This window comes from Crassostrea angulata, chromosome 4, assembly GCF_025612915.1.
Source record: "Crassostrea angulata isolate pt1a10 chromosome 4, ASM2561291v2, whole genome shotgun sequence".
NCBI classification, from domain to species: domain Eukaryota; kingdom Metazoa; phylum Mollusca; class Bivalvia; order Ostreida; family Ostreidae; genus Magallana; species Magallana angulata.
The window spans coordinates 50003508-50024501 of NC_069114.1; the positions used below are offsets into that span (position 1 = coordinate 50003508).

At 35.3% G+C, this 20994-nt stretch overlaps 4 protein-coding genes across 4 annotated transcripts; 2 read left to right on the plus strand and 2 right to left on the minus strand.

Annotated features, from left to right (window-relative positions):
* Positions 1–4289: 4289 nt before the first annotated feature.
* On the minus strand, positions 4290–7538 carry LOC128180213 (zinc finger protein 136-like). The gene is made up of 2 exons (XM_052848135.1): positions 7409–7538; positions 4290–6740 (listed from the first exon to the last, which is right to left on the minus strand). Exon 2 carries the CDS (start codon positions 6722–6724, stop codon positions 5354–5356), a length of 1371 nt encoding a protein of 456 aa, XP_052704095.1. The 5' UTR covers positions 6725–6740; positions 7409–7538; the 3' UTR covers positions 4290–5353.
* LOC128180216 (solute carrier family 2, facilitated glucose transporter member 8-like) lies at positions 7520–13255 on the plus strand. Its single transcript, XM_052848139.1, has 2 exons — positions 7520–8987; positions 13142–13255. The coding sequence occupies exons 1-2, from the start codon at positions 7613–7615 to the stop codon at positions 13243–13245; spliced, it is 1479 nt and encodes a 492-aa protein (XP_052704099.1). The 5' UTR covers positions 7520–7612; the 3' UTR covers positions 13246–13255.
* LOC128180215 (BLOC-1-related complex subunit 7-like) lies at positions 10626–13177 on the minus strand. Its single transcript, XM_052848138.1, has 5 exons — positions 13036–13177; positions 12869–12931; positions 12360–12403; positions 11329–11349; positions 10626–10905 (listed from the first exon to the last, which is right to left on the minus strand). The coding sequence occupies exons 1-5, from the start codon at positions 13144–13146 to the stop codon at positions 10854–10856; spliced, it is 291 nt and encodes a 96-aa protein (XP_052704098.1). The 5' UTR covers positions 13147–13177; the 3' UTR covers positions 10626–10853.
* Positions 13256–13355: 100 nt separating the features above from the next.
* On the plus strand, positions 13356–20744 carry LOC128180214 (E3 ubiquitin-protein ligase MARCHF5-like). Its single transcript, XM_052848136.1, has 6 exons — positions 13356–13532; positions 14513–14718; positions 14840–14970; positions 15120–15303; positions 17113–17276; positions 19125–20744. Exons 1-6 carry the CDS (start codon positions 13498–13500, stop codon positions 19266–19268), a joined length of 864 nt encoding a protein of 287 aa, XP_052704096.1. The 5' UTR covers positions 13356–13497; the 3' UTR covers positions 19269–20744.
* Positions 20745–20994: the final 250 nt, after the last annotated feature.

The following is a 20994-nucleotide window of genomic DNA, read 5'->3' on the forward strand; positions in this document are numbered from 1 at the left end:
CAATTCTGCTTGGAGTAATTTGAATTTTGTTTTTCAAAAAATGTAATTCAAAAGGCAGTTCTGAAGAAACAAACAAAAGAGAAAAGCATAACTTTAAAAAGGAGATATTTTTCCCTGCAAAAAATCATTAAACATTTTGGTTCCCTGATTCCTGGTGCATCTTATGCATCTTACAGCACTAATAGTTATTTTTTGTGCTGACTGCTTAAGTAGTTCAGACTTTAACAGCAGTAATGTAGGATAACAGAGAGAAACAAAAAGGCCCAAAACGTGCAAATGTTAACCAGATTAACTCACTCTATTGCTGTCATACCTGAGTAATCACATGACCTAGATTTAAACCTAATGTGATACCTTGCTGACCAAATTGAATACCCTATTGATCAATCTAGCAAGCTATTGAAAACTCTACCGGTATTCTGTAATTCGCTGTAAAAGCAGTGAAGCATGTACTTTTCATAAACCAGATGAAACATTATTTTAAACCACAAATGTGTTCAGTGATTATACATTGCCATGTACTCATGTCATCTAAACTTTTAGAGTGAAAGTTTTTGTTTTGAGGGTGTAAAATTGATGTCAATCAAATAACATGTAATTTATCACTCTTCTTCTTTTCTGCATCTCTAACTATTTAAATGCATATTGTTTTACAAATCTTTATTTATGGACAAGATGGTTATACTGCAATATGAATAAAAATTAAAAACAAAAATTTTTCTATCTAATATTCATTATTTTAAATGCAGTGTAGTATGTACTATTCATAAAACAGATGAAACATTATTTTAAACCACAAATGTGTTCCATGATTATATGTTGCCTTGTACTCGTCCCATCAGCAATTATGGAATGTGTATTCATTTCATCAACAATTTTTGAGTGAAAGTTTCTGCTTTGAGAGTGTAAAAAGGATGTGAATCTAAACACATGTAACTTTGTTCTTGCCTATCCCTCTCATTTTCTGCATCTTTCTCGAACTATTTTAGTGCATAATTGTTTTACAAAATCTTTATTTATGGAAAAAAGGAAGAGATGTTACTGCAATATGAATAAAAATTAAGACAGAACATTGTTCCATCTATTATTCAGTATATCTATTTGCTATAGCTATTAATACAACACAATAACATACCTGGTAGTAATGTAAAAGATGTAAACAGGGTATAGGATCCTGCCAAACCATAAGATGGGAATCGGACCAGCACTTAATGGATTGGTCTGATCATAGACAGTGGCTTTTGAAGTATAACAGTTGTACCATTGCCATATTTTCTTTAAGCTGGCGTGAATGCAAAAACTGGTTTCAACTATCTGATAGAACTGTCGAAAATGGACTTTTACCCTTATTTATGGCTTCTTGTTAATGAGTGCTATTTTGATGGAGACACGACCTTTGCCTGCAACTCGGATACATCTTCAGTTCACATGCAACCATTGTGCGAAGCACTGTACAAGTATTGCATTTAGCTGAATATTCTGTTTAGTGTCTGCCAAGTCAAGAACATTGCTGAATGAAGGCACTTTAAGAAACATTAGTTCAGATCTGTCAGAACTAGTTGAAAATTTAATTTCCACCACATATTACAATGTATAAGCTAAATGTAGCATTTCCAGTATGAGCTGATGAATAGTCGGAGAGCTGAATAGACATGTCAATTCTATTCTAAACCCTTCTAAACTTTCATGTGTGAAATGTCCACACAAGCTGCACATCTCTGTATCATGAACAAATTGTATACTCATCAGAAAAAAATCTATGCATTGGTTAATTGAACTATTTTGGACAAATTCACCAGGGCAGCCATGATGCTAGTAATCAACACTAAGTGAGAGACACCTCCTAAGTCTGTCCCAAGATATTTATACTGCACATTTGGATGTACACATACCTGAGGGAGAAGTGCAATTGAAATTGATGAAAGGGAAAATTTCCAAGATAGCTTCATTGACACAGTTTTTCACTCGGAAAAATTCACAAAAAGGAAAACCTAGAGATTTAAATCATTTATAATAGGGAATGTTTACATCTTTTCTCTTGGGGATTCTCTCGAAATTTTCATACTTTTGAATGAACATCATTTGAACCCAGAGATATAGTACCATTTAAGAAAATGTGCCTCATATATATCTTGGGACAGACTATAGCTATTTCTACAGGTATATCCATGTACATATACTCACTGGAGATCATCTATTCAAAATAAAATAAGATCAACACTGAGTTTTAAAACAAGAGGCCCATGGGCCACATCGCTCACCTGAACAGCAGTTCCTTGTAACATTACATTTCGTAGCATATGCTTTTTCTATTTTAAACATTGAACCCCTTTCTGGGGACCCAGTAATGGTCCGAGGTTTATGGTTGGCTTGAACAACATAAATAGTAACATAGGAATGAAAATGTGTAGCACTGCGGTGGGACCGCACGTACACAACCTGAAAAACTGAACGTAGAAGAGTTCCACTTCAAGAGGAATAACTCTCAGACTGTACAGAACATTAAGAAAGATAACTCTTGGTTCCACTACATTAGAGTTTACACAATTTGAGGATCCTTGCATAGTAATCTCACAAACTGTAGCATTATAGTTCTCGAGAAGAACTTTTTAAAAACATTTTCAATATATCTTTCTATGTTAAACTTTGAACCCCTTTTGGGGCCACAGTATTAGTCCAGTGCTAAAGTTTTAATTATTTGGAATCTACATTATTTAAGGATGCTTGCATAGTTATCTCACAAGCTGAAGCATTATAGTTCCCTAGAAAAAGATTTTTCAACATTTTCCCTCTATATTTCTATGCTAAACTTTGAACACCTCTTGGGGCCCCAGTATTAGATTGAGGTCACGGCTTTTATAATTTCGAATCTACACTATTTGAGGGTGCTTACGTAGTTATCTGACAAATTGATGCATTGTAGTTCTCGAAAAGAAGATTTTTAAACATTTTCCATATATACCGGTACTTCTACATTTAACTTTAAACCCATCTTGGGTCCCTAGTATTAGTCTAGGGGTCACTATTTTAAAACTGTCGAACCTTCATTATCCAAGGTTGTATGCATGATAGTAATCTCACAAATTGAAGCATTGTAGTTCTCGAGAAGAAGATTTTTTAACCTGTTACCTTTATATTTCTATAATAAACTTTGACCCCATCTTGGGGCCCCATTATTGGTCCGGGGGTCACGATTTTACGAATTAGGAATCTAAATAAGCGAAGGATGCATGCATAGATATTCCACTAACTAAAACATTGTAGTTCTTGAGAAGAAAATTTTTAAACTTTTCCTTTGTTTTTTAAAATGTTTAAATTTTGAACCCCTCTTGGTGCCCATCAATTGTCCGGGAGTTACAATTTTTTGAATCTACATTATTTAAGGATGTACATGTATGCATAGTAATATCCCAAACAGTTGCACGATGGTTCTTGAGAAGATTTTAAAACATTTTCCTATATATGTTAAAATCTAAACCCCTCCTGGGGCCCTACTTTTGTTCGGGGGTCACGATTTTTACAATCTTCACTATATATACAACCTTTTGTGTATGTATTGGCATTTTTGGTGAAGTGGTTCTTGAGAAGAAAATTTTTAAACATTTTTCATATGTAGTTCTATGTTAAACTTTGATCCCTGCCTGGGGCCCCAGTTTTGGTCCGAAGGTCACGATTTTTACAATTTAGAATCTTCATTATACATACAAGCTTTTGTGTAAATATTGGCATTTCTGGTGCAGTGGTTCTTGAGAAGAAGATTTTTAAAGACATGCACCCTATACTCACTGTATTTCTATGTTAAACTTTGAACCCCGCCTAAGGCCCCAGTTTAGGTCCGAGGGTCACGATTTTTACAATTTAGAATCTTCACTATATATACAAGCTTTTGTGTAAATATTGGCATTTCTGGTGCAGTGGTTCTTGAGAAGAAGATTTTTAAAGACATGCACCCTATACTCACTGTTTCGCAATTATCTCCCTTTTGAAAAGGGCTGTGCCCTTTATTTTAACAATTGATAATCCCCTTTCCATAAGGATGCTTTGTACCAAATTTGGTTAAATTTGGCCCAGTGGTTTTTGAGAAGAAGTTGAAAATGTGAAAAGTTTACAGACGGACGGACAGACAGACGGACCGACGGACGGACGACGGACAACGGGTGATCAGAAAAGCTCACTTGAACCTTCGGTTCAGGTGAGCTAAAAAAAGTTTAAAAATGACTCGTTTAAATGCTCTGAAACATGAAACGAATTTTCTATGTAACAAAAATTGTGGAATGAAAACAAAATCACACAGGTTTATGCTCTCTTTAATGAAAATCAATGTTAGGAAATGTGATGGAAGATTTGATCAAGTCAAGAATATGCCATGTGTAAAGTTTTGGTATCAATCCATAAAATGGTACCAGAAACCTTTACACAAACTAAGTAACAGTTCATACTATTGTCAACAAAAATTAAGCATCAAATCTCTGTCTCCTCAAAGGGAAATAACATCATAAGACTATTTTCTATGCTGCTCTATGAATTCTGGCAATAATTTGTTATTTGACGTTATAAAGGTGTGATGGTCAGACCAGCTCGAATACTCGTGCCAGATAGCTCATTTAGTAGAGCACCTGACCAGAGATTCAGGGTTCGAATCCCAGTCTGGTCCGTCATTATTTCTCCCATCCCGTACAAAGGCATGGAAAGAATACAGGGGTCATTAAAAGTAAACATATAAAATTGACTTTTGCAAATGACCAATCTAATGGTGAAAATACAAAGCTCCTTACTATAACCCTCCACCCTTTTTCATAATAATTTTTTGCAGAGATAATTTCTGGGGGATGACTTGATCTCTTATTTTTTTCATCCATATTTTGATTGATGTCAAAAATTTTTTAATTTTTCAATGGTTAGCTTTAAAAAATATTTTTATACTGATAGAAGGCAAACTTCAAGAACTTGCCAAAAGTAATTATTTCAATACATACCTATTTCTAAAAAATTATCCACCAAGACATCTTTGCAAGCCAAGGGTTTCTGATCCGTACCACTTGTTTGTGAGAAGCAGTGCAAATCAGAAACCCTTGGCTAGCAAAGATGCCAACAAGATGAAAAATAAGGATAGTAGAGTTGTGACCATATAACAGTTGTGAGTGTATGCAACAACCTATATGTAATACTTTTTCACAATTTTATCGTTATCAAAGGAACAAGTACTTAGACTATATTAATTTGGCTATTAAGTCATATTTTGGGGTCTAATTTCATATTGTTACATGCATGTAAAAAATGTACAATCTTATCTATCAACAGATCTACATTGTATGTTATTTAATGGGTATCATAAGCCCCAGGTGCAATGATTTTACTCTGAACTATCTGCAGTTACCCCCAGCAAATGCCTTGAGAGTTCGAGCAATGAAACAAAGGTTTCATCACACGCCTGACAGTATTTTGAGGAATCCGGGCGAACATGGACCTTTCTTACATGGGCATTGAATTCCCTCCGTGTCTCAAACTTCTTGTTACAACATTTGCAAACCTCAGAAGTGTGAAGCAACATATGGCGCTGGAGGTAGTTGTTCTGAATGAAGCCCTGGCCGCATTTATCACACTTATAAGGCTTTACGCCTTCGTGCTTTATCCGCATGTGATTACGGAGTAAACTGACGTGCTTAAACTGTTGTTTACACTGGGTGCACTCCAATTTCTTTTGCTCAGAATGAACATAACGATGAATTTTTAAGTTATATCGCCGACTAAATGTCTTGTCACAATCTGGGCATTTGTGGATCTCCCTTTCAACATGTCTTCCCCTCTTCTTTTGTGCTTCATCCTCTACCTTGGCGCAAGATCGCCTTTTACGCGTTGGTCTTGACATGGCCACACTTTCCTTCGGTGGTTGATTTTGTTCCTCTGATGTTCTCTGCTTTGAACTCTCGCTTTCCGAATTTGAGGGAGTTTCTTGAACTATGTTGATGTCAACAGTAGGAGTGGACAAGCTCGGGGTTCTTCGAATCTGGAATGATGCTCCTTGCTTTGGATCATTGAGCACCAATACTTGATCATCTTGTAGAAGGTTGATGAGGGACATGCTGAACCCAGGGAGGATGCGGTCAATGGTATCATCACTGGCAAGCTTACCCACTGAAGACCTCTGGGATCCAATAATGTTCTGACACAATGCTTGCAAATCAATAGTAGGTATCCTTTCCATGGATGAAGATCCAGTGATCAAGACTTGATCAGATTTTGTAACATTATCATCCAGCACTTCCAGTATGATCGTGTCGTCTCTCTTTAGTGAGCTTTCTTCCGATGGCACCTCTGTGTCGGAGAGAACTGTTGTTGTATCACTGGCACATGAATTTTGTCTGGTTAGTCGTATACTGTCAGGTGATGAATTTTTAAGAAAACAAGAATGTTCTTTCGTTGTATGTTCCTGAAAGTTTTTGCTATTGCTAAAGTTCTGGTAACAGTAGATACAGTACAAAGTCACAAGCTCGCCATCTTTAATGCCTAAATATCGGAACTGGCAAATTTTACATCCATGTATTACAGTTGTCTCACTGTTTCCAACAGGATGAACTTCAATAAGACCTTCATTGCATAGAAAGCAGTGTGTTTTCTGTGAAACATCATCACTTTTTCTGGTTGAATTCTCCTTAGTCTCCTTCTGTTTCCATACGTGTAGAGACTGGCGCTTTTTTGGAACTATTTTCTTATGCGAAGGCATATTTCAAAACATTTATCTAAAAAAGAAATTTTTTTTTTAAAACATTATCTTACCATCACAGGAAATCTCTATGTAATTTAAGAATTTCCTGTCACAGGCTGCAAAGTGAAGTTGGAAGATTTACCAACATCCCTAGAGATGATCGATTATGTAATAGCAGAGACAAGAATAACATTTGTTATTCAAGTCTCTGGTTATAAATGTAATTTTAACAGAATACATGTAGATGATGAAATCATTTTTTGATTACATGTGAAAAATATGATTACCAAAGAAAAAAAATATTTCAGTTAATTAAAAGCACATTTCCAAAATTTCTATAATTGTTATGTACTTTAATAATTTTTACACTATTCATTGGCATGTCTTTCTCTTGTAATCATATGTCATGTACTTGTCTGTTTTTGACTTTGAATTAGAAATAAATGACCTGTATCTGTAGCAAGGACGTATATACTAAGTATATAGTATAGGACGAATACACAAAGTATATTGTATAGGACGTATATGTACTTTATAATAGTATTTAAATCGTCCCTGTATGCTGTGTATGTATAGTAAAATTGCAGCACATGAACCACTAAATTGACATATTGAACAATGCATTTGTTTTCAATCATGCAGCCACATGCAACACGCATGTACCGTGGCATCGAATAAAAGGAAATAATGATCAGTAATTACCACAAAACTACGACTGACTGTACAGGAGCATCGTATAGACAGTGGACTGAACCACAGGAATCTCCCGGAACTGGAACATATTTAGTATCCGGAACGAGTTTTATTTATGTTTTTCTGTCTTAGTCGCTACAGTGTTTAAAATTGGTTTTACATAATAGTCCCTTTTCAAGTGTCAAATTGACACAGATTGATCTTGTTGTCATCATGTCGTCGCTTGAAAGTCCGCTTCGTACGTCAACTAAATTTCAAGGTTCCCCGTCTCGGCTCCTGCTGACAGCGTTATGTGCAAGTCTTGGTCCTCTCACATTTGGATTCACCATTGGTTATAGCTCACCAGCTATTCCCAAACTCGAGAAAGAAAAGCTCTTGGATGGGAAAAGTTTAACAGGATGGTTCGGTGCCTTGATGACGGTAGGTGCAATCTTCGGTGGTCCCTGTGGAGGAAATTTGATCGAGAAATATGGAAGGAAACGAACCTTAGCGATAGCGGCATCTGTTTTCTTTGTTGGTTGGACGATGACGGGGTTTGCTTCCGGAATCAAGAGTCTTCTCATTGGCAGAACCTTGTGTGGATTTGCCAGTGGTCTGATTACTGTAGCAGGCCCTGTCTACCTCGCAGAGATTTCCACAAAGACGCTGCGGGGATTCCTTGGAGCAAGCATGCAGCTGTCGATAACAGTTGGCATCGTAGCAGCTTATGCGTTGGGAATGGCCTGTTCTTGGTCAATGCTGGCACTCTTTGGCGCCATGTCTTCAGTGCTGGCGTTATTGCTACTAGTGTGCATCCCTGAGACACCACGATACCTTATCCTAAAGAACAGGCGAAAAGATGCCCTACTGGCTTTGGCAGCCCTCCGAGGACCGCACACAGATGTCGAGGATGAATGTCGCGATATTGAAGAAGGATTCATGCAAGAATCAGGATCATCGTTTTCATATTCAGAGTTTAGAAAACCCGAACTCTCTCGACCATTGTTTATTTCAGTCATGATCATGTTCTTCCAACAATTTAGTGGCATCAATGCAGTTATGTTTTACACCGTGTCAATTTTCCAAAGTGCTGGATATAAAAACAGTGAACTAGCTACTGTTGTGATCGGCGTAGTTCAGGTAATTGCCACACTAGTAGCTTGCTTTTTGATGGACAAAATGGGAAGGAAGAAACTCCTTATCATCGCAGGCTCTACCATGGCATTAACGTGCACTACATTTGGATACTATTACTATCGGATGAGTTCTGGAACTCATGCAAACATCAGCTGGCTGGCCATTACGAGTCTCATCATCTACATTATTGGGTTTTCCTTGGGCTGGGGACCCATCCCTATGTTGGTGATGTCAGAAATTTTCCCCGCCCCAGCAAGAGGTGCAGCGAGTGGTATTGCCACATTCACCAACTGGTTCTGTGCATTCCTTATAACCAAAGAATTCATTGCGTTTCAAGAACTTTTTGGCCAAGCGGGCACATTTTGGATCTTTGGTGTGTGTTGCCTGTTTGGTGTCATGTTTGTGTCCAAGTACCTGCCAGAAACAAAAGGAAAGTCCCTGGAGGACATTGAGCTCTATTTTTTGGGAAGGAGTATGCTGGTTTAAAGTAATCATTGAATCTCTTTGCTTTACATTAGCATTTAACCAAACAACATGCTTTTAGTACTTTCTTTACGCACATTACAAACACAAATAATGGTCATCTCTTCATTGTACACAAGTTATATAACCATTACATTTTTACAGTATAACTGTATATAATATCCGTTTACTGTTTAGGATATTTGTAATTCAGCAAACGTATTGAAGCTTGGAACAGATCTTGGCAATCATATGCACTTCATGTATTTAAAAGGGTATAATAATTCATCATATTCTATGTATGGTAAAATTGGGCAAGCTGTGTAAATAATCTTGAAATCATTTGACATCTGTTTTAATGTTACCAAGAGATAGTTCTGCTTCAGATACTTTGTACAATCTTTTTTTTTTAAAAGGGGAAGGGGATACATTTATTTGTTCAACTGAAATCCATGTCACATAGTTTCACTGATTCATGCGATACATTAGTGTTCACTTTACAAGTCTTAATTGTGTTTCCATCATTTAATTGCAATTTTTTAAAATATATAAAAATTATATTAATATATACATTGTACATACCATACTACATGTAGTATTGTACATGCACCCTATACCTTGTTTTTTTCATTGCTTATCATGAGTAAACTTGTTATTTGAAGAAATTTTAATAAATATATTTATTTTAATTATCCCGACTGGGACTCAATGACTTGGCATCATACAAAGGAGAGCCATAATCATGGTAATCCATGAAATTCAAAGCCTTTACTCTATATTTATCAATGTTTTTTGAAATTATTTGTGAAAGATGACTTTTCATTGCACCAAACTAGAGGAGTTTGTTTGGGGAGGACGTGAAGAAGGCCAATTTTTTCCTAGTATTATATTTTGAACATTTTGTTAATTTGTTGTTTGTTTTTTTCTGGCGGTCCATATGACATTTACCTGTAATGATGTTTTTATTTATTAGAAGGGCACATTGTGTTTGTGTCAACTACTGCTGTTAAATCCTCCATAATCCTCATCCTCCATCAATGTGACAAGTCATATCAGTGTTTAATTCTTTTTATTCTGTGCTCCATGTAATATGTTTTTCTTTAATGTCATGTGGTTTCCATTTACTATACTATAGATATTTAATTTTCTATGTTCATATTCTTCAAATATTTAATATATTGTATACACAGTTGAATACTGTTGTTAATTCTTTTAAGAATCTTTAAGAATTAATAATAAAAAATAATAGGAAAAAGTGTTTTTGTTTTCATTCATTGATCTCCATTGAATTATTAAAAGCATAAAACAAAATATACCCTCTATATGACAGTAGTCATTTGCATTCTTCCCCGTTTTCTTTTGAGATTTTTATCTCCCTAGTAAACCACATGAGACTCTTCAATCTACCCACATTTGGCACCAATGTAACAGAAGAGGAGGAATGATCACAAGTAGGCTCGAACTCTGGACCCTTCAGTTTAAAAACCAACGCTCTACCGACTGTGCCAAAGAGTTACCGGTAACCCACTAGCTAGTGCTAGTAGGAATATGGCAGTATTGAGCCTATATTCACACTATCACACATACCATACATCTGTGAACTTATCAATAAGTCCAGTCAAAACTACACAACAAGTAAGATTACATATAACAATATTGGAAAACTTTAATAAACACACATGTGATATATTACAACAATTCTAATGGACAATGAATCTTCAGCTTCAGTTCATAGTCTGTGTAAGATCTGAATGATTCAATAACAATGAAAACAGGTCCTCTTCATGAAGGTGCCATGGGTGTGTGAACACTTGTACATCATTTTGTCTTTAAGAGTAGATCCTTCTGTCCAAGTCAGACTAATGAGAAGCGGTCGTCATCTGTTGATGGAATTCAGCTGTTCTTGTATGTCTGACAGAGTGCTCATGCTGTAACAGGAACACGTAACAATTACCATAAAATTGGTATGAAAAATTAATGGTCTCTCTTTAAAAAATATGATTACTATAAACTAATTTTTAAGAGACCCAACACACTGTACAGTGTTATTTTCACCCCATGTTATTTTCGCACCTCTACACTTGCAAAACGGTTTCGTCCCATCTTGAAATCACCTGTGCGCTGTTAGAAATAGATACTTTTTCTCTAATGAACACAATTATTTAAAAATTGTTTTAAATTCAACAACGAGGGTGAAAGGGGCAAAAATAAAACATATACAGTATGCACTTGAAACACTGTCGTTAAGGATCAAGTATCACGATATAAATCTGTATATTGAGAGTGGGAATATCATAGGTTGAACAAACATAGTGATTGATGAAAACAATGGATCATAAAATGGATATTACCTTCTCTCTATTGCAGATTCTCTGAAGAAAAGAAAATACATTACTGGATCATACTCTTTTATATATTGTATTTACTTACAGTATATACATAAAAAGAAACTAGATGTTCAGGTGTGTGTATGTGTGGGGGGAGGGGGGTCATAGTCCCATACATAAAAAATGGGATTTTACAATTTTAAGATCCCTGGGTGTCAAATGCTTGGAATAACTTGACAACTGATGCTAAAATTTTAGAAATACCTCACTAAAACATTGTAAATATAAAATTTGAAGAGTAAAGGACTATAAAAATGATTTGGGCCTAAAATGGCCCCCTAAAATGAACATCATCATTTTATTGTAATTCTTTGTTTTCTTTGTACAGATATATATATATATATATATATATATATATATATATATATATATATATATATATATATATATATATATATATATATATATATATATATATATATATATATATATATATGTGAGTTTTTACATAATGTTCATTTTGATTCAACTGCCCACAATTTAGAAATATGACATTGTAAAGACAACCTTTTCCTGCCCATGCCGCCATTTTTGCATTTTTAGCATAAAACAGCTTGTTTTCAAGCAGTTTTTCTTTCAGAAAACTTAGAGCGCATGCTTGAACAAACAAAATATTTTAATCCAGGTATCTAGCCAAGGCTAATAAGTGACAAAAATTTTTCCTTATTCAAGCATGCGCTCTATATTTCGATCCATTCATAAAAAGATTAGAAAAATGTCAATTTTTTACTGATTTTGATTGAATTATAAAAATAGCATTACTTCTGACGTCATATACTGCCAGTGAGTGCAAATAAATCAAATAAACAGGTGAAAAATATATTTTACATCAACTCTAAAATATAACATAACATTTATTGTACCAGAAACACTTAAAGAAATGGGGATTATTGGGGGGGGGGGGGGCAAATTTAACTCATATCATATTATAATAGATCTTTTGATTAAAATCATGAACATGCCTCTTTAAGTAGAAAAATCAGGTTTGAACTTACTGATACTCCAGCTGAGTTTTAATTGTTACCATCTTCTTTAATGACTGCAAATTAAAAGATAATAAACGTTAGACAAATCAAGGCTGGGTCACCTCCCAGACTGGAGTTACTCCCCCTGAATCACAATGCCACACATACAGACAAGAACTATGTTCTTTATTTAAGCAATGAATGTAATATTTTTTAGTTTTATAAAACTAAAAAATATTACATTCATTGCTTATAATTTAATTATTTTTGCTATTAATTGTAGATAAAAACAGTCATTTGACCATCAAATTGATATCAAATTGTACAAAATTCAAACGTAACGTCAGGCGGATTAATACATTTTTGAAGTTAGTCTTACTATGACGTAGGCAACATTCTTTATACAATATAAAATAATTTTTTTAGCCATTGAATCAGAAAACGCGTTACAACCAGAATAAAATTATTTTTTTAGAGAAAATGAAAATTGAGAGAGAGAGAGAGAGAGAGAGAGAGAGAGAGAGAGAGAGAGAGAGTACCTCTGATGAATTGTGAATGACATTCTCTTGACATGAAAAATTCTTCGCAGCTTGTGCCAACAGCTATAACAACAATGCATGAATAACACAAATGAATATACCCAAAAGGGAAAACAGAAAAACAAAAATTAACAGAGGAAATTCTAACGACGAATGGGCGTTCCTACCTCACTGGATCGAGATGTTTTAACTACATGTCTCACGAGTGACCCCACATCTTGTACATTTTGTGCTACTTTTTCGTTCAGTCTATTTTTTGTTTCTTGATTCCAGTTCATTGGAGAGATGATAAATCACAAAGTGATGATAAACAACCAATGACTCCAAAGCTCCAGGGATCAGGATCTCAGAGCAGCAGCAGCGAAAACAACCAGTGATAAGTTTGCTCCTTCCAAAAAATGGTTAAAATTCTTAAACTGTGCACAAGAATAGCTGAATGTTTACATAAAATTAATAAGTTGTAACATTATCCTACATATGCCTGTTCGGATCTTCCAATTATAGTGCACTTTTCACTTCCGGTGTTTTTCAACGAAGAGCAAAGAAAAATATACTGTAGTGCAGCCGGTTGAATGATGAAATATGGAAGCCTCTTAACTTAATGAAAAGAACAAGTTTAGTCCAAGAAAATGGCTTACAGTCGTCTTTCATCTGAAGAAGAACGGTGCGTGTTTTATATTGTTAATATTTTCAGTTTGTAGCTGTTAACTGGTTAAGGTAGATAATTATGTACCAGGTACTATTGCAGTACACCCTGTCCCAAGTTTCTGCCTCCACCACACATGCACTTGTTTCATACAGGGGGTGTATTAACTATACACAATAACACAATTTTATTTTCTTATCATGATGATATCAACATATTGTTTGTGGGTACAAGTCAACTAGTGAAGTCGTAATCAAATATTTGGGTATGAGTGGACCACAGAGTTTTAGGCACGGCTGGACTATTTGATTATGAGTCTCTTTGGGTATGAGGCAGTTTGAATATGAGTTGACTGTAACTCATTTTATTTTATCGTGCATACACGTTGACTGGTGAAGTGGTAATCAAATGTTTGGGTACGAGTGGACCGAAGAGTATTGGATACGACCGGACCATTTGATTACAAGTCTGTTTGGGTACAGTCAGTTTGGGTTTACTTGATTACACACAAAGGTATTCATGATTATAGAAAAGTGGTGGAAGCAGAAACTTGCTAACTTGTGAACTTAATTTTAGCTATATTTAGTTCTGCCAAATAAACGATTTTTGCATCTTGAAATTTTATGCAAAGACTTTGAACATTTGCTGTCATCTTAACATGAAAACGTTCATTTACTGATTTTATATTCCTTTTGGACGTTATAGACTTAATGATAATCAATACATAGAGAAGTAGATTTTCCTCATTATAATATCCATGTTTATACTACTTTAATGCAGATGTATGGGTGTTTTAGGTAGACTTGATTTGATTTGAACATACTTTATTGCGCAAATATATATTTGCATGAATGGTTTCGGCAGCAGGCAAAGCCTTCTTTTAAATAGATTTATTACTATGACACTACTGCATCATGTCTGGATCAGTAGACTGAGGTAAAATTAAAACCAAGTAAGTTTTATCTTCCAGTGGTCTCTCATATTATTTCTTTTTACAGGAAGTGTTGCTGGGTTTGCTTTGCAACAGTGGAGGATGACTATGAGGCTAAGTGGGTCAAGCCTTGCCGATGTCGAGGCACCACCAAGTGGGTCCACCAGACCTGTCTCCAGAGATGGGTGGACGAAAAACAGAAAGGGAACAGCTCAGCGGAGGTGTGCTGCCCCCAGTGTGGGACCCGCTACATCATTGTGTTCCCAGAGTTTGGTAAGGCATCACCCTCCTCACAGTTTACAAATACAGCAGAGAGTTTGAGGCTTTACAGTATTTTACCAAACAGCAGTAACAATCAAATTATCAGTGTTAAATGTAACAAGATGTTTTGTAGGTCCAATTTTGAAAGTAGTGGACTCAGTAGATAAAATGATCCAACACGCATGTCCGTTTGGAATGGGCCTGCTGTTCTGTGGGGGAGTGTATTGGACGGCCTTTACCTACGGATTTATTGTAGTCCTACAGGTAAGGAAGAGCCTTGCAGGTACTTTGTTCACTTCTCTTTTAATTTTCATGTCTAATATGATACATATAAAAGCAATCTGATTTTAAGTATGTATTATACAGGTGGTAGGTAGAGGCATCGTCTCTTTAATACCTGATTATGATTACAGGTGATGGGCACGGACGAGGGTTACACTTTTATGGAAGAGGTGGAGAACAAGCTGCTGTTGCTGATCAGTATGCCCCTCATCCCGGTCCTCCTGGTCCTTGGGAGGATGATTCAGTGGGAGGATGTGGTCCTCAGGCTGTGGAGGAGACATGCCCCACGATTCCTCACCAAACTCATCAACTGTGGTATGTACTCATCATATGTAATGTCTACTGATCTAACTCAATGTCCACATATTCATCCCAATGTTTAATCACCTATCTCAATGTCTTGGAGTCTTCACAAAACTCATCAACTGTGGTCTGTACTCAATGTCTAGTTATCTATATCAAGGTCTATCAAAACGCAGATGTCTGCTTATCCAGTATTAACTGATTTAACTATGTGTCTACTTATTAAACCCCTGCTCATATGGAGAGAGGGTATACTGTTTTTCCCTTGTGTTTCTGGATGTCTGTGTGTCGGTGTGTCACATAGATCCATCTCAACATAGATCTATCTCAACAAAGATCCATCTCAACATAGATCTATCTCATTATAGATCCATCTCAACATAGATCTATCTCATTATAGATACATCTCAACAAAGATCCATCTCATTATGGATCCATCTCATTATAGATCCATCTCATTTAAGATCAATCTCATTATAGATCTATCTCATTATAGATCCATCTCAACATAGATCTATCTCAACACAGATCAATATTATTATAGATCCATCTCAACATAGATCAATCTCATGAAAGATCCATCTCAAAAGAGATCTATCTCAACACAGATTAATCTCATTATAGATCTATCTCAACATAGATCTATCTCATTAAAGATCCATCTCAACATAGATCCATTTCATTATAGATCCATCTCAACATAGATCTATCTCAAATAGACCCATCTCATTATAGATCAATCTCAACATAGATCCATCTCAACATAGATCCATTTCATTATAGGTCTATCTCAACATAGATCAATCTCATTATAGATCCTTCTCAACAAAGATCCATCTCATTATAGATCCATCTCAACATAGATTTATCTCAACATAAATCAATCTCATTATAGATCCATCTCAACATAGATCAATCTCATGATAGATCCATCTCAACATAGATCAATCTCATTATAGATACATCTCAACATATATCTATCTCAAATAGATCCATCTAAACATTGATCCATCTCAACATATATCCATCTCAACATAGTTCTATCTAAACACAGATCAATCTCAACATAGATCTATCTCAACATAGATCTATCTCATTATAGAACCATCTCAACAAAGATCCATCTCATGATAGATCAATCTCCTTATAGATCCATCTCAACATAGATCAATTTCATTTAAGAGCTATCTCAACATAGAACCATCTCATTATAGATCCATCTTATTATAGATCCATCTCATGATAGATCAATCTCATTATAGATCCATCTCAACATAGATCAATCTCATTATAAATCCATCTCAACATAGATCCATCTCAACATAAATCAATCTCATTATAGATCCATCTTATTATAGATCCATTTCATGTTAGATCCATCTCAACATAGATCTATTTCGAATAGATCCATCTCAACATAGATCTATCTCAACATAGATCTATCTCAACATAGATCTATCTCAAATAGATCCATCTCAACATAGATAAATCCATCTAAACATAGATTCATCTCAACATAGATATATCTCAACATAGATCGATCTCAAAATAGATCTATCTCATTATAGATCTATCTCAACATAGATCAATCTCAAATAGATCCATCTCGACATAGATCAATCTCAAATAGATCCATCTCAACATAGAACCATCTCAGTGTAGATCTAATTAATCATCTTTTTGATTTTTTTTAATGCCTACTGTCTATGATCTTGCATAAACTTTGTGTCTTCTGATCTATGTATTCAATGAAGACAGAATTTTTTTTACTTAGATAAACAAATGAAGTGGTAATAATGATGTCTTTTTCATTCCTTGTAGACCAGTCAGCATTACCAAGGTTACCGGCAGACACGACACGCATGGTCGACCCTGTGTCAGCCACCAGGATCGTCTGCGGCGCTGTGGTTCTACCCAGCTGTGCAGTCATGTGTGGAAATCTTCTGTTCCGATCTGTGGGCTCCAATATCCAGCGGTCCATGATGGTAGGAGTTCCTTGTTATTCACATACTGTTAACCAACTTTTACCGGTACTCGTGAATTAATTTAGTTTAAATAATAATTTATAATGCATCACATAAACGAATGGGATAGCAGGCACTGCCAAATATATAAATCCTCTCTGACAAGATACCCACTCTGTATTCACGATGGCGTTATTTTGTGATTTATTGAAGATGAATTGGTTCGATGCAACTACCAGTAATTTTCATGATAAATGTGTAGATTTTCTGGAAAGTAAATACCTGTGACATTTGACGACTGGTTAATGGCAAAAATTACTTGTGATGATGGTGCTCTCATAAAGAAGTTGGTGTATGGTATCTGCTCCCAACAGTTAGATATGGTCAGATATGGTTAAATATGGTTATAGAACAGCACTTAAGATGAGCAATTTTGATTCTTTTTAAACACAATTCATTGTACTGTAGATTCATTTTTTACCGTGAGGAAATAATATTATTTGCGTAAAATTGCGAGAAGCAACCCTTGCAGATTTTAAAATCTCGCTATTATATTTCAGACAGCTTTGAACTGTATGAATAATAACAAAAAATTGGCGCTCATGATTTTATATTCTCACGATTTGATGCAAAACAGCAGAAACATGGAATTAAGTACATGTACTCACGTTAAATAAGAAACTACCGTAACAGTAATTAACTTAGATGTTAGTGTGAATTTTTCAAAATGTGTATGTGGAGACTGTTTTTTACTGCTCTTCATTTTTTTGAGAGTTAGCAATACATGTACCAAACATACATTGTTAAGGATTTTCCTATAACATAAACCATGACATTCTGTAGACCATGAAATGTTGTTCATACTCATGTGAACTCACATGAATGAGCATTTACAAAAAAAATTGAACAGTATCAATTCAGAATTAGATTGAGAACAGGATGTATTTCCAATGGGCACTTAAAGTATTTTCTTGTCACCAAAGAGCAATTTCTTGTTTATGATTGCTGATGAATTGAACCACAAAGTAGTTAAAGTCAATTACGGTAAGGAAAAACACGGTAGATTTATAAAGAAATAAAATCTGTGTCTAACTCTTGTACTAGTTATATTCATAAGTGACCTAGTTTTTTAAAATCTTATTTACTGGTATATTAGAAAATGATCTAAGTATATAAAAGAGTTGAAAGCAGTTTAAAAAAACTGCAGCAAGCCTTTAGTATAGTCAATATTGAATGAATAAAACCATAAAAAAATGATATAGATATTTTAGAGGCAAAACATATTGAAATGAAATTTGGTATACAAATTTATCATGATAATATCTAGGTTAAGTTCGATTTTGGGTAAGATCAAGCAATTTTCGACAGAGTTATGCCCCTTGGACTTAGTCTTAGTAAAATTCCACTCATTTGCAGTTTCTATTTATTTTCTTCGCAGAGGTTGCACATATTGAAATGAAATGTGGTATACACATTTGTTATAATAATTTCTAGGTCAAGTTCCATTTTTGGTATGTTCGAGCAATTTTTGACAGAGTTATGCCCCTTTGACTTAGAACAATTCCAGTTGCAGTTTCCTTTCATTTTCTTCGTGGATGTTTCCAAGGAAGGGGAGGGGGGGGGGGCATAAGTGTTTCGCAAACATCTCTTGTTTTGTTTATTTTTTGCGGTCTAATGTAATTGCAGAAATTGGAAACGCAGAATATAATTTGATACCTTTAGGGTCTGAACGCAAAAACTTTGAGCCACAGAAAAAACCCGTTATGCAGTATTTTTGCCAATTCTGGGGGTAGAGGTACTTTCAATTGGTTAGATATTTTATACCTGGTTCAAACTTCAGATATTTTAAAAGTCTGAAACTTTCTGTAGGGAGGAATTGCCTTCATCGCATTCAAAGGAGCCATCAAGATCTACTACAAACAACAGCAATACATCCGCCAGGCACAGCGGGTCATCAAAGACTACCAGGAGGAGGTGGTGTTCCAGACGTCTCGCATCTCTAGCGCCATGTGATCGAACGCTACTGTAAGTCAAGGACAGTGTCGAGGATGTAGGACCTTGTGGCAGACAGTGGCAATCATAGACACCAAACACTGAATGATGAGTGAACTTCTATTGACATCATGTGATGTAGTCCAAGAGTTGAAAATATTACACTTCAATACAATATATTGGTTAAAGATTAAAACTGTCCATGAACGTTATTTTTTTTTACAGCGTTTTTATGTGAAATGTCGATATATCTTGTTTTGTTCTTGGAACTAAATATCTCTGCTTAGAGCTGACTGTTTGCTGGTTTTATTTAGAGTAAATGGGGATGGCTTCATGGACTGTTAATCTGGGGAATTCATTATATAGGGGAAAAAAATACATGTAAATCGGTGATGCTTTGGCTAGTGGCAGATTGGTCCAAACTGTTATGCACAGGAGAGTTGGAGGTGATTATTCATATTATTCATGCCATACTTTTTGGTCGTGTATTAAGTAAAACTCACCCCCCCCCCCCCCCCCCCTACACACACACTTTAAAAATTAATTTCCATGTTAACAGGAGTTATCTAACTTAGCTAAGAAATTAACCAAACCAATTTAATTACCCAGAACATTGGACCTTATGCAAACAGGAACTGTACCGGTATTTACTGTTTAAAAATTGTACAGAAAGAACTTGGTCTTATTTTCTCTTCCTGCCTTGCCCTAATTATACCCAACCAAAAAAGAGAAACCACTCTGTCTCCATCTTTGTATACACCTTACCAAACAATAGCTTGCCTTTGTATTTAATTGTAAGTTGATTTGTAGCTTTGATTGATAAATAAGAAAAGGAATATCAATTGAAGACAACAATCTTCTGCTGGTGATATTTCATTATCATGGGTGTGGATTAATTTCATGTTTTTATGCATTTTGATTATTTATTGAGAACTGGGCCGTAATTGTAGTCTAGAATTCTGTCAGAGTCCTGTTCTATTGTAGCTCCGCAATATGGTGGGGGTTTTGTCCATATATCACAGTGTCAAAGAAATAAAGCACATATTGAGGCAGAAATAGGCTACAGATCAGATAGAATTATTATATGTATGTCTATACACTATACATGGCATTTAAATTTCATATTAATCATCATTGTCCCAATCAGTACAGGGAAATCTACAAGTGACATTACATCGTCAAAAGGTATGACTCGTTGATGCATTTCTTAACGTGACAAGTGTTTTGTATATAGGTATTCTTGAACAACACAAAACCCTGAGAATAGCCAAATCCCTGATCCCTAATGTACAGTGTGACCTTCATTTAGAAAAAAGTTCCAAGACCTCTGTTTGATGGGTGAATTAAATTTTCTTGCAACCGATGTTATAAAGACCTTTTCTTTCTGTTTGCATCATGTGAGCTGTTTAGCAAGACACATGTCTCTTGTTTTGTATTATCATTGTATCATTTGCCGATGCATTTTAAAGGTTGTTACAATTAAAACTTTTAAATATTTATGTGTGTTTAATTCTGTTATGACAATAATCATGCCCAGAGTAAGGAAAGATTTGAATGGATGGAATAAGGATTGCTTGGATGAAAGGGACGAGCTTCAATAAGTTCTAACAGGGTAAATCGATCGTATAAACTTTGGCCCAGAATGCGTGAAAGATGAGCATCTTGTGCAAGGGCTAATGACTTATGTAATTTATGGGAAAATATGCTGTTGAAAAACAGGGCATTTTTCTCTAATGAATTAAATGTA